The sequence below is a fragment of the Capra hircus genome, chromosome 7 (genome assembly GCF_001704415.2).
Source record: "Capra hircus breed San Clemente chromosome 7, ASM170441v1, whole genome shotgun sequence".
Classification (NCBI taxonomy): Eukaryota; Metazoa; Chordata; class Mammalia; order Artiodactyla; family Bovidae; genus Capra; species Capra hircus.
The window spans coordinates 19,940,302-19,954,883 of NC_030814.1; the positions used below are offsets into that span (position 1 = coordinate 19,940,302).

At 40.3% G+C, this 14,582-nt stretch overlaps 1 protein-coding gene across 1 annotated transcript in view; it reads right to left on the reverse strand.

Moving 5' to 3' along the window:
• ADGRV1 (adhesion G protein-coupled receptor V1) overlaps positions 1-14,582 on the reverse strand; it is a 542,844-nt gene that overhangs the window by 68,470 nt on the left and 459,792 nt on the right. Inside the window, exon 87 of the mRNA XM_018050044.1 lies at positions 1,929-2,050. Coding sequence (XP_017905533.1) covers positions 1,929-2,050 — 122 coding nt within the window. The remainder of the gene's footprint in view (positions 1-1,928; positions 2,051-14,582) is intronic.

Below are 14,582 nucleotides of genomic sequence, written 5' to 3' on the forward strand. Positions count from 1 at the left end.
CCCTGGGTTGTGGAGATCCTTTGGAGAAGGAAATGGCAACCCACTCCAGTATTCTGGCCTGGAGAACCCCATGGACAGAGGGGCCTCATGGGCTACAGCCCAAGGGGTTGCAAAGAGTCAGACACGACTAAGCAACTGACACACAAAGGTGACACAAGCTAGGAGCAGGTAAAGTGAATGAGATCTATCGAGTATAATTAGGTCACGTTAGGTCACAGGCCTCATCTAAAGAGGGCAACGTCTACTCAGGACTTGAAAACTGCTGCCATGCAAATAATCCATCAAAGAAAAGCCAGACATTCAGGTTTTGATGTGAAATTTTAAAATTGAGCAAATATTAAAACCCTGTTCTGTGTACCATTGTGTGTTCACCAAACAAAATACATCAGTAGGCTGTCAGTGTAGACTCTGGTATTAGTTCTGCTAGGCCAAGGGATTCAAAGGTGACCAAGACAGGGCCTCTGACCTGAGTGGCTAACCTCTGGGGCTCAGTTCAAACACTAGCCCGGGCAGGAGTGAACAAGTCCTCCACTCTGCTCTCGTAACACCGTGTTTACATGGCACCTGCCACAGTATACCCTTACAGCTAACTGTTTGCTTACTCCCTGAATCATCAGATCCTAGAGGAGCAGGGCTGTCATCTTCGTCCTCGTAATGGCAGCACTGGTACCACTGTGCGAGTACGGGGTACTCAATTATAACTCTGTTGAGAGATGTCTATATGTCAACTTGTATCAAACTGATTCCAAATGTTGAAGCTACTTTGTATCTTTCCCCTCCCTAAATTGATATTCTGATCTGAGTAGGCACTACCTTGTTAAACGTGATCTCACTAATGAACCTGTCTCAGAAAAAGCAAACCTAAATATGGTTTGAGTCATATTTCAGTTGTGTGCTATAATCCTAATACTTTCTCTACAGAGGTTATTTTATAAGATGGTGATCCAAACAAGGGCTGTTTAGAGTAATCCTTGATAAATTCAAGAGACTGTTTTAGTCTACAGACAGATCTTTTTACTTTGGAAAATAAGAAAAAAATGAGTTCATTTGTTCCATTTGCTAATTTCAGGTTGCAACTTTTTTTCCATTTAACAAAAGCACAAAAAAGTCAGTTTTAATTTTTGTTAGTTATATAATTCCTAGTTATGCTATCCAAACATGCTCACAAAGCTAACTTAAGCTAGGCATTGCCAGACTTGGAGGATGTCAATCATTTTCAGTGAACCAAAACACCAAGTACCAGACTTAATAGGGAACTGCTTGACCATCATTGTTATTTCACTCTCAGCTGATCTAATTTTTATACACAAACCCAGTCCAAATATATGCATGTGCCCTAAATAGCTGCCATCTGTAAAGTTTATAAACATCAATACTGCTGAAAAAGAAACATGTTTTTGTAGTTACTTAGGTGTTGTCAAAATGAAGGAGGGTAAAGATTTTATATCTTTCTATTTGTATAACCAGCAAGTTAGACGGAGAAGGCAATGGCAACCCACTCTAGTACTCTTGCCTGGAAAATCCCATGGATGGAGGAGCCTGGTGGGCTGCAGTCTATGGGGTCGCTAAGAGTCGGACACGACTGAGCGACTTCACTTTCACTTTTCACTTTCATGCCTTGGAGAAGGAAATGGCAACCCACTCCAGTGTTCTTGCCTGGAGAATCCCAGGGACGGGGGAGCCTGGTGGGCTGCCGTCTATGGGGTCACACAGAGTTGGACACGACTGAAGAGACTTAGCAGCAGCAGCAGCAATATTTAAGGTGTTAAAAAAATTTAACACAATCTTTACTACTTTGATCTAACACTCTGCGTGATGTTTTGTGCATATGAATTCACCTCTGTGGATGCTTGATTCCTTTATGTTGAGACTCCACGCCTTGTGTTCACTATGACACATGCGTGCTGTAACCCAACCGTGAGGCTTACCTGCAAGCTGTTGAAAATGACGAACAGAACCAACATCCAGAAGTGTCTGTAAGCCATGTGCAGGCCTCCCCAAAGCCATGTCATCGAAATCAGGGCAAAGAGATACAAAACCAGCGGAATTTCTAGACACCATAAAAGAAAAAGAATTTTTGAACTTGAGAATACTTCATAATCATACATGCATACAAAATTATTTTTAGCTCCTTCCTGGAGATACCCTCTGTGCCCAAGTACCTCTTTTGCAAGAACAACCTTGGAAATCCCATTCTTAGGGATTCCAGAGAAGAGGAGGGAACACTGCTGAGTCTACATTCTTTCTGTTCTCTCTCTGCCCTCCAAGGCTGGAGAAGGATGAGACCTGTTCCTCTCCTAGACTACCACCTGCTGGCCTGTTCAGGAAGCGCTGGAGATGCACTCACATTTTGATCCCAGGAAAGGCCCGGTATATAAACCTGCTTTTTACTTTGGAAAATTTACAAGCGCTCTCTATCAGAAAATGGCAGGCAGCAATGTGCTTCCAAAATTACAGCAGCCTAGTCTAACATTTTGAAACATTAATGAACTTGTTTGTATGTAATGGAAACATATGTATTCATACCTTTTTTTTCTGACTGAGTGGACACCAAGCTCTACAGCTGTGGTTAAGAGCAAAGATGATGAGACTGATTCACTGCTGTCAAGAGTAAGTTTATTCTACCATTATTTTATCATGAAATTTGTTTTGACAGTTCCCAGAACAGATTTCTTGCGGGCCAAAGGACTTCATTACCCTTTCTACTTTATCTCTGATATTTTGGATTTAGAATAATAATCTTAAACGAGGAGATAATAATATGTAAATGGCAAGCCATATAAGATTTGGAAAGTGAATCAGATCTTGTTGTTGTTGTTTAGTCACGAAGTCATGTCCAACTGCTCTGCAACCCTATGGACTACAGCCCACCAGGCTCCTCTGTCCATGGGCTTTTCCAGGCAAGAACGCTGGAGTGTGTTGCTACTTCCTTCTCCAGGGGATCTTCCCGACCCAGGAATCGAAACTACATCTCCTGCTTGGCAGGCAGATTCTTTACCACTGACCTTACCTGGGAAGTCTGTCTTGTAGAGCATCCTTAAATTTGAGTTTGATATTTTCTCATGATTTAGATTATAAACTTAGCCAGAAATCACAGAAGTGATGCTGGGTTCTTTTTACAGTATTCTATTGGTTTCCACAAGAATTCAATTTGTCCTATTATTTAGGCTGTTTGTTTTGGCCACTTGATTAAGGTAGTGGCTGCATGAGTCCTCCACTACAGAGTTAGTCCTTTTTCTTTGGTAATTAGTATGATCTTGTATGGCATTACTTAGAAACTAGGTAAATATTCTTTCACTAATCGAATATTTGATTTATTCATTCATTTATTTTTGTCATATAGATTCTCAATGTAATGGGTTATGGTATACTTTGTTGTTTAGTTGCTAAGTCGTGTCTGACTCGAGACTCCTTGGATTGTAACCCTTATACTGCTACCTGTTTATTTTGATGTTCAGATTGTCCTAAGTCTGATTAATGGGAGCCCCTTCAAGATGGTTTCTGTGACTTCTGTTAGGTCATCGTTCTGGGAGCATTTCCTTGCTTCTGACCCAACAAGACATTTCAAGTTCATGTCATACTTCCCCTGCCACAGTCCTGGTTTCTTTTAGGGTAGAAGGGTGTTTAGAAACCAAGGTCCAGGGCTGCGGATAGTCTTTGGTATTGGATTACTGCTGTTCCTAAGTCCTCTCAGAGCTAGAGCATACATGTCTGTGCGTGTGCATGCACGCACGTGCGTACACACACACACATCCCTATATCTATGTCAATCTCTGTATAATGAAAAACATCCTTTTATACCAATACTTCCAATTCCAATCCAATGCCACAATGTTAATTGTAATTTTCTCTTTCTCAGTATTTTAATTTCCTTCTCTGTTGGTATTTCTCGTTATTCCTAAAATATTTACCTATTTGATCAGCTCGAGTTGATTGCAACCAATCTCCCACTGCTGTCGTCTGTCCCTGGCACAGATGGACACCCCCAAAGCCACTCAAGTTCTCATGAGCCTTGTGAGTACACCCCACCCTTCACACGGATGCCCCCTCACAATGATGGGGCTGGGACACTCCATCCTGGACACCTTCCAATGGATGCATACCTTGCTCTATACAGACTAATGGCATTAGAATAGTTCCGGAAGCGAGAAGAAAAAGCAGGGAAGAAAGAACATGAGCTTTTTTTTTTTTTTTTGAGAAGGAGACCATGATGACATCTTGTGAGATATTCTTTTCACAGGAAAAATGTCAATTGTCTGAGTTATTACCACTACACAGAACAAATAAGAATAATATAACACAACATAATTTACAGATGAACAGTCCTTTTGTCATTAATACCTTACCATAGGACAGGAGTGAATATATTAAGGTTTATTTAGCCTTTTTTTTTAAAATTTATTTTTGCTTAATGAAGTCATACAATTTGATAAAGGCCAGAAGACCCATTTGTGCTTCTTACAAGATACCCTAATATTTAGGAAACTGCCTAAGCTGTGCTTATAAAAGTTTTCAAAGGTTAGGTATTAGTCTGGCAATTGCTTCTTTGCTCTCACTGTGCAGCTACAAGATTCTATTTATGGCTCTGTGCACAGTACAAGAGGACATGCATATTTTGCATGAACAGCAACAAACCAAATTTTCAAAATCTGGCCTGCATGTTCGTGTGAGCGCCGAGAGCCAGACGAGCGCTGAGTGCTGATAAAGCTCAGTGCGCAAGCCAAAAGAGCATACCGGGGCTGGCGAGAAACAACCAGAGCTCATGTTTTTCTGGAACTCTGCAGAAAAGTGTGGTAGCTTGGCACCCCCCATCAGAAACTGCACGGAAAGAAAGCCAGTCGTAAATAACTCAGCATACCAAACAGAAGACCCTTGCCTGCTTTTCCGGCAGTGTAACAATGATTCAGACCTGATTTCAGCTGGAAGAAACATATCCAGAGGGAAATCTGGATTCTGTGGGCCTGAAGTTTATGAAACTCTGAAAAGTTTCTTTCAGAAACAAAAATTTCCAAAGCATAGTTAGATAGAAGATCTTGGAAGAGCCCCTAAAATGTATGCTTCATCAGCTTTATGGTTAACCTAAAGGAGGTAGCTTTCACCTTTCTGGGGTCAAGAGAAGTGTGTTGTGTTAGTCGCTCAGCTGTGTCTGACTCTTTGCGATCCCAGGGACCATAGCCTACCAGGCTCCTCTGTCCATGGGATTCTCCACTCAAGAACACTGGAGTGGATTGCCATTTCCTTCTCCAGGGGATCTTCCCGACCCAGGAATCGAACCTGTGTCTCCTGCATTAGAAGGATGGTTCTTTACCACACGCACCACCTGGGAAGTCCATGGGGTCAAGAGTAACAGTGATCAAAAGAAGGGGTGTGAGAGTGGGAGATGGTAATGAAAGTGGAGGAGGCACGCTTCTTCTGTTTAAAAGCTCCTATGAAATCCACTTGGCAAACTCAAAATGAATGCTCTTTTAATGAACAGCATTTAGTTACATATATCCTAAGCTGATAAGTCACATTTGGTGAAAGGCTAGTAACTTTTCTGTTGGTTGTATAAGCCCTGCTTACTGGATGTAGCCATTTATTAGAGGCAATGTTAACAAGTTACCTTTAGGAGTGAATTCCTTAACAGAAAACAGAATCATTCCAATGTTCTCAATGAAAGGAAACACTTAAAACACAGTACGGGGCCCATGGAATAATGGCATCTGGATTAAGACTGTTGAGACTTCCCTGGTGGTCCAGAGGCTAAGACTCCATGCTTCCAATGCAGGGGGCGAGGTTCAATCCCTGGTCAGGGATCTAGCTCCCACATGCTGCAACTAAGAGCATGCAGGTCACAACTGAAGATCCTGCGTGCTGCAACGAAAGATTCTACAAGCTGCAGCGAAGACAGAAGATCGATCCCCCATGGCACAACCAAGACCTGGCACAGCCAACAATAAACAAAGAAACAAACATTTTTCTGTAAAAAGACTGTGCTACCCAGAATATATAAACACCCTGCAACTCAACAGAACCCAAAGAACCCAATTCAAAAATGGGCAGTGGACTTAAAGAGATATTTCTCCCTGAATGACAAACAAATGGCCACTGAGCACAGGCAAAGATGACCAACATCACTAGTCACTAAGGAAAAGCAGATTAAACCCACAATAAGATACTATGTATACCCACTAAGATGGCTCTTGTTGATAATTAGAATACTACAAGCGTTGGCAAAGATGTGGAGAAATTGGAACCTTGGTGGTAAGAATGAAATATGGTGCAGCTCCTGTGGAAAATGGTTTGGTGGTACCTCAAAATGTTAAAAATACAATTACTATACAGTCTAGAAATTTCACTCCTAGGTATATGCTCAAAATAACTGAAAACAAGGACTCAGAGATTTACATTAGTATTCATGGCATCACCATTCATACTATCCTAAAGGTGGAGACAACCCAAAAGTCCCTCAACAGATGAACAGATAAGCAAAACGTGATATGTACAAGCAGTGAAATATTGCTTGGCCTTAAAAAGGGGTGAAATTCTGACGTATGCTTCAACGTGAATGAACCATGAAAACATGTTAAGTAAAATGAGTCAGACACAAAAGTACAAATACCGTAAGATTCCACTTACACAAAGTGCCTAGAATAGGCAAATTCAGAAACAAAGCAAAGAACAGAGGTTGCCCAGAGCTGGGGCGGGGTGGGGGTGGACGGATGAGGGCGTTATTGCTTAATGGGTACAGAGTTTATGTTTGGGATGATGAAAAGTTCTGAAAATAGACGGCGGTGATGTCTGCACAGCGCTGTGAATGCACTCATTGCTACTGAATGGTACACATAGAAACAGAATGGTAACTTTTAAGCCATGCATATTTTACTACTATTTTTTGAAAGCTATATACTATTAATAAAAACAGGACAAGCTTGTGTCAAGATAAAGTTCCACAATAAGGGAGAAAAAAAAAATCCTTGAAATCCTTGAAATACTTACATTAGCAAGAATCACTAATGTGAAAAACAAAGCCATCTGAAAAGATTTTAGTGAAAGTAGTTACTGGTGGAAAGTAAAGAAACAAACAAAAATATTCAGCCCGTGCATTTGCCATTTAGTACTACTATCATTAGAAAAGTCTACTTATGGGAGTTAGTAGCTTCCACTGAGAATATACAAAATCTCTTTATTTTTTAGTGTAAAATGTGATTCCAATGAATTTCATTGCCATTTTTAAAGAAAGTATGGTGCTGAATTATCTCTTCTCTTTGTAATTGCAGCCTTGGCTTTATTGCTATGCACCAGTGACAATTATGGCTTTATTATGGAAATCACACCTCATTTACATGAAGCTGAAATTTATTCTGTGTTTACAATCTTCTAAAGTACTTGCTTTAATTTTACCTCACTGACCTTCTGATTCTAACAATTTGGATGTGCTACTAAAACAAACTCATCAATGTAAAACAAGGAAGACAACTGTGAAATAATGTAGATTTAAGATATTTATGGGTCTATTTCCAACAATAAGCACACATCATTTTTAAATTAGAAAAAGAGGTAATCGAAAAGAAGGCATCAAAAGGTCTTATTTCTAAAATATGGGCCTTTATTCTGAAATGAACAGATACTTGAAGGCCAAGAAATTTCATCGATCTGATCCATTCCCTGGTGAGAAAATATTAAATGCGCTCTTGAGCTTTCTTAACAAGGGTAAAGACACAATGTACAGTCACCCACCAGTGTTTTTAGCAAATAAACCTAATGTCATCGAAGGTAACAGGGCACATTCTTCACAAAGCTGCCAAGTCAGCATTAGGATACTGTGGCTGGAACAGACAACAGACTTACAGATCGGATTTGTAAACTGTCCAAAGAAATGCTCCCTACTTCATTTGGGTAGTTTGTATTCCTGATCTTCGGTCACTAGTCCTATACTTGGCTCTGTTTTAGAATTTCCTTCGTACTTCAACACATTCCCAGAAGAGCTCTTGAGAACCCACCCGGACAACAGGGAATCCACTCTAAGCCTCCTGGCCATAGTCTCCAGACACAGTGGCACATGTTTGTTGCAGCAGGCTAGACCCTGTGCATGTCAACTCAATGACATGCCAGGTTCTTCACTTTAGCCATCCTGACCAAATTCATCATCTCCAGTGAAATATGAAGATCACACAGATTGGAGGGTTGCTTTTAATGTGCACACTCACATTTAAACTGTCATTCAAAAGTTCCTGATGAGCCTTTATTGAAAATGAGCCTCTCCATGTCTGCTATTCCCCTGTCCCCTTTGATATTTCCTATTCTCTCCTACCTTATTCTACTCCATTCCAATCCATCCCATCCCATCCCATCCCATCCCATCCCATTTCACTCCAAAATGCTGCAAGGAGACCCGCCAGTGTATTGTGACCCACAACGTGTAAATCTTTGCTCTAAAAGATAGTTCAAGAAGCTAGCAGGCTATCTTAGACATAAAGTAGGCACAGTAAACATAACTATCATGGGACACCGACTGCTATCATGTTCTGATATGGATTTACCCTGACCTTTCCTGGGATGTGAAGGAGGCAAGCCTAATTTGGAGGGACCTGCACAGGTAATACATTGACTCTGCAGGCAGAAAGTCAATACTGGCATATTTTCCAGGTATAAGAGAAATGTGAGAAAATTCTCAAAGGAGTCTCAAGTCTGCTGGGAACCTAAACAGCAGTACTTTGTCAGTGGGTGACTTTGGGCTCTCCTGGATGTTAGAAGACAGTTGAGTGTCAGGCCTACTTTGAAGGTGATTTATTGGGATTGAATAAAAATGGTACAAACCTAGAATTATGGTCTCGCCTTGCAAAAGCTATATATAATTTTCAATTTGCAGGCTATAATTTTGAATCTAAGGAGAATAATCAAGTTAGATGAGACATACCCACATGGACCTTGCATGCACTGTTATTAGAGTAATTCCATTGGAACCATGTACTTCAAAGTTGCCAGATAATATTCTACTGGGTTGGGGGGGGGGGGTGGTCAAATAGGTCTGTGATTCTTAAGGAAAAGGTGAAGTGACCTGTTTGTTTTTTTTTTTCCTTGTGAGAAAAATGTCTTACAACTATGGGAAAGAGAAATATCATTTGGTTTCACGGCCAACATAGCAACTTTCTACACACTTCATAAATGTTTCATAAAATGACATTATGACCAATGTTTTTAGAAGATCAGAGTTCTAAAACAAACATGAAGTCAGCCAACCAACAATCGAAGACTGGCTTAACCTAGTTTTCTAACTACATTACCAGTTACTTAGCCGTGAAGGAGTTCAAAACAGTCATCTCCAGGCATGCTCAGGCACCTAAGAGCAATTCCCAACACACTTGGCTTTCATAATACAATGAAAATGTACAATGTATCTTTCAACCTGCTACATCTGTATTTTAAATCTTATTAGATGGTCTCATAATTTGAGGAATTAGGTTACTATGTATTTGGCCATGACTAGTGAGAAGGCAATGGCACCCCACTCCAGCACTCTTGCCTGGAAAATCCCATGGATGGAGGAGCCTGGTGGGCTACAGTCCATGGGGTCGCTAAGAGTCAGACACGACTGAGTGACTTCACTTTCACTTTTCACTTTCATGCCTTGGAGAAGGAAATGGCAACCCACTTCAGTGTTCTTGCCTGGAGAATACCAGGGATGGGGGAGCCTGGTGGGCTGCCGTCTGTGGGGTCGCACAGAGTCGGACACGACTGAAGAGACTTAGCAGCAGCAGCAGTGAAAAAGTTGGGTCAAAGCCCAATATTCAGAAAACTAAGATCATGGCATCTGGTCCCATCACTTCATGGGAAATAGATGGGGAAATAGTGGGAACAGTGTCAAATTTTATTTTGGGGGGCTCCAAAATCACTGCAGATGGTGACTGCAGCCATGAAATTAAAAGATGCTTACTCCTTGGACGTGAGAGTTGGACTGTGAAGAAAGCTGAGCGCTGAAGAATTGATGCTTTTCAACTGTGGGGTTGGAGAAGACTCCTGAGAGTCCCTTGGACTGCAAGGAGATTCAACCAGTCCATCCTAAAGGAGATCAGTCCTGGGTATTCTTTGGAAGGACTGATGCTAAAGCTGAAACTCCAATACTTTGGCCACCTCATGCAAAGAATTGACTCATTGGAAAAGACTCTGATGCTGGGAGGGATTGGGGGCAGGAGGAGAAGGGGACTCTGGATGGCATCACCGACTCAATGGACATGAGTTTGAGTGAACTCCGGGAGTTGGTGATGGACAGGGAGGCCTGGCGTGCTGCAATTCATGGGGTCGCAAAGAGTCGGACATGACTGAGTGACTGAACTGAACTGAACTACTCCTTGGAAGGAAAGTTATGAACAACTTAGATAGCATATTCAAAAGTAGAGACATTACTTTGTCAACAAAGGTCTGTCTAGTCAAAGCTATGGTTTTTCCAGTGGTCACGTATGGATGTGAGAGTTGGACTGTGAAGAAAGCTGAGCACCGAAGAATCGATGCTTTTCAACTGTAGGGTTGGAGAAGACTCTTGAGAGTCCCTTGGACTGCAAGGAGATCCAACCAGTTCATTCTAAAGGAAATCAGTCCTGGGTGTTCATTGGAAGGACTGATGCTAAAGCTGAAACTCCAATACTTTGGCCACGTCATGCGAAGAGTTGACTCATTGGGAAAGACTCTGATGCTGGGAGGGATTGAGGGCAAGAGGAGAAGGGGACGACAGAGGACGAGAAGGCTGGATGGCATCATTGACTCGATGGACATGAGTTTGAGTGAATTCCGGGAGTTGGTGATGGACAGGGAGGCCTGGCGTGCTGCAATTCATGGGGTTGCAAAGAGTGGGACACACCTGAGCGACTGAACTGAACTGAGCCAGTTATGTTTAAAGATAATTTCATAGTACATCACAGGGCTGTCATTACAATTTAATAGGCTCTAATTCAACACTGAAATCTTGAGTCAATTCTGACACAATGTCTCAGAAAAATTAACACTAAAAATAACTCTATGTGCTCAAGAAAATATTTTTACAGTGTGTTAAATATGTCAGTTCCCAGAACTATTTCCTAGTAGAGACCCCTGATCTGATTAAATGCCAGCTGACCTCAATGCTTACATTTCCTTTCTTTAATTTGGGTCTCTAGCCCTCACACTACAAAACTGCAACACTGAGTAAAATGTTCATTTTATTTCCTTTGCCACGTCACTATTCTAAAAAGTCCACTTGAATGAAATCTTTTGGTTCCTGTCAACATGATTCACTGCATCTCTCCTTCCAACAGATATTCTGGTATCAGATTATCAGGGCATAGTCTGATCTTAAAAACATAGCTAGGTATTTCTCAAAAGCTTTGGGGATATTATTTACTGTCTATTGTTAAATAACTATACCTGTAAATATAGAAAACTAATACGAAACCCACAGAGAGAGCTGTTTTCAAGAATATATAATAACAGCCCATAAAGTGGTGTAATACCTGTGTTATATAAAGGCTTATCATTGTCTATTTAAACAATGGCACAGTACCCAGAGGTGTGCCAGGAATGTCTATGCTGATGAAAATGATCTAATATTTTATTGCTCATTCTTACTAACAACCTTGGATCAAGCCCTTACAGGGAAAAGAAAGAGAAACCATTGTGCTAAGAAGGAAAGGCAATCTGCTGGGTGAATGGCCATGTGTGTGATCTAGGGAGAAGGAGGCTGTCCCAAAAAAGCCATCTACATTGACAACATTTATATGTTGGTGGCCAAAGTAATCTTACCAACGTGACTTGGATCTAATGACAAGCTTTAAAATTTTCTTTCTGTATCTGCTTGTCAATGTCATATGTAGATCTGAAAATCTGTAAGATTTTAATTCTAACTCTTTCTCCTCTTTCATGTGGAAATTAACATTGTTAATGGTTAGATGGTTTCAGCTATTAGTATTTCAGGTGTCAGCTATTAGCAGTAAATACAGGGTAGATATTAGAGCTTATTTTCACCTCAGGCTCAAAACTATGTTTCCACTTTTTTCTTCCCTTCTTTCCTTCCTCTCTCCTTCCCTTCTTCCTTTCCAAGCCTCTGACATGGAGCTACTCACTCATTATTATTAGTAGTAGTAGTATTACTGTTACTACTCAATTTCATCTTTAATAGGTTAGACAGATCCTTCTACATTTTTCATTTGTTTCTTTTTAAAAAAAAAATCAAGTGAAGTTTATTCTGTTACAAAGTTTGTGAGTCACATTTGAAAAATAAAAATTTTTTTCATGGTGGCATATAACCATAGATTGTGTTTACTTGCAAAGATTCTGGCATTAGTGGGGAGAATGCTGGAGAGAGGAAAATCACCCTACTTCTTCAAAATCATCTAATTAAATGTGTAAGTATCAACAATTGCTCATTTCAATTACTTGTTGATTTACAACCACATCGATTTACAATGTCTTATGAAACTGTACAATAGAGCTTCAAATTGCTCTTCAACATTTTTAGTGTTTCCCATGACCCAATTTCTACTTCTTTCTTGAAGCTCATGCATCCTAATTATAAATCATATCATTTTGCTTTCCTGAAGGTAATTTACACTAAATTTTATAATTTCCTTCGGTCAAATTCCATTAAAAGAAAAGATATGTTTTGAACAAGGGCCCTGAGCCAAATAAATTTTTTTTAAAAGCATGCACTGAAGTTGACTGAATGTGATTTATTCTAAAAGAGGCAGAATAGTAGAGAGGTTATGAACATGGACTCTGGGGCCAGATTACTTGAGGTCCATTTACTAGCTGTGTGACCTTGGTGAGTTACTTGACTGCTCTGATGTACAATTTCCTCATCTGTACAATAAAGATAACATTAGTACCTCCTAAATATGCTTTATTGAATTCAGTAAGGATTTAATGATTGAAATGCAAAATACTTAGAACAGTTTTATATAAACTTTGGTGATTGCTTACTAAAAAAATATAGATATAAATATATATATATTTAAGATTCAAAAGTGTATTAGATAAAATGTGACAGATAAAAGGATGAATTACATATGGATCTTCTTTCAAATATATATATATACATATATATACACATATACATACATATATACATATATATATATGTATATAACACAGATGGTAAGGAATCCACCTGCGATTGCAGGAGACCCGGGTTCGATCCCTGAGTTGGGAAGATATACTGGAGAAGCAAATAGCTACCTACTCCAGTATTCTTGTCTGGAGAATTCCATGGCTGGGGGAATACACACACACACACACACACACACACACACACACACACACACACACACACACACACTATAATGAAAGGTAGAAGATACATATTAGAAGAGAGGGATCAAGTTACATAAAAATTCAGGGAAAGCAGCGGTTACTTCCCAGAGATGGTATCAGAAGGGCTTTTGTGAGGAAGAAGGAATTTCAACTGGAATTTAAAGATGAGCTATGTCTGAACATGTGGATTTTGAGCTTAAGGTAGGAAAGAAAGGCAAAAAGGCAAGGGCATAAATTAATGTAAAATATCCCTTCTGACTTGCATGATAAGTCCAGGAAGGGTAATAGTGAGAAGAATGAGGTCATGAAGGGATTGTGCGGACCAGGTTAAGCAACACAGAATGATTTTACAGGAAATGGAGAGGCATTTCAAATTTCTGAGAAGATGAGTGTCCAATCAGAAGAGAAATCTCCTTAATCTCATGGGAAAGTAAGCAGATTGGTGGACAGAAAGCTGGAGGCAGGGATACCAGCCAGGAAATCACGGCAGTGGTCCAAGTGAGACATGATGAAGACCTGGGGCAAGAACATGGTGAAGGACTGACTCCCACAATAGAAACAAGGGGATGGACACAAAGATATGGTAAAGAATCTAAAGGTGAAGTACCCCCGAATCAGAAAACAAGGAGGAACTTTAAAAATCATACAGATATTGGGACTTCATCCCTGGAGACTCCAACACATTGAGGCGGTAAAGAGACTCATCAAACCATGATTAGTGAAAGAGCGATTTTGATGATCAGTTTTGACAACTTCTGACCTGAAAGTCTACAGCTATCAATTAAAAAAAAAAAAAATCACACTGGCTTCAAAATTAGGAAAATGAGAAAAGGATTAAGAAGAAGAATAGAAGGAACAGGGAGAAACAATAACAGAGATCAGAGAAACTGGGGCAGGCAAGTCGTGGACAAGTTTTGTTCTTCTGAGAACAATCTCTTATTCCCGGGAAGAGGACAGAAAAGAAGGTGAGAAAACAAGTTGAGCTCAAGTGGATAGATTTGAAAATTACCACTGTGATGTGAAAAAGGCAAAGGCAATCCCTGAAAAACACATCTCTTCCAGAGTTATGAGTCACACAAAGAATGAGTCATGGCCTGGGATTTACAGGAAAATAAAAAAGAAGAGAGTATTATGAAAACCAGGGGAGGCAGACTATTCAAGGAAGGGAAGTTACCAGTACAGCTTATGCAGAAGAGTTTTTAAGGACAAGGACATGAGAGGTCAGCAGATTTGGTGTACAAGTTTATGGGTGATGACTCGAAGAGAGCAGCAAGGCTTGGCAGAGAACAGAAGGTGATGAGTACAGACAGCTTGCATGGACT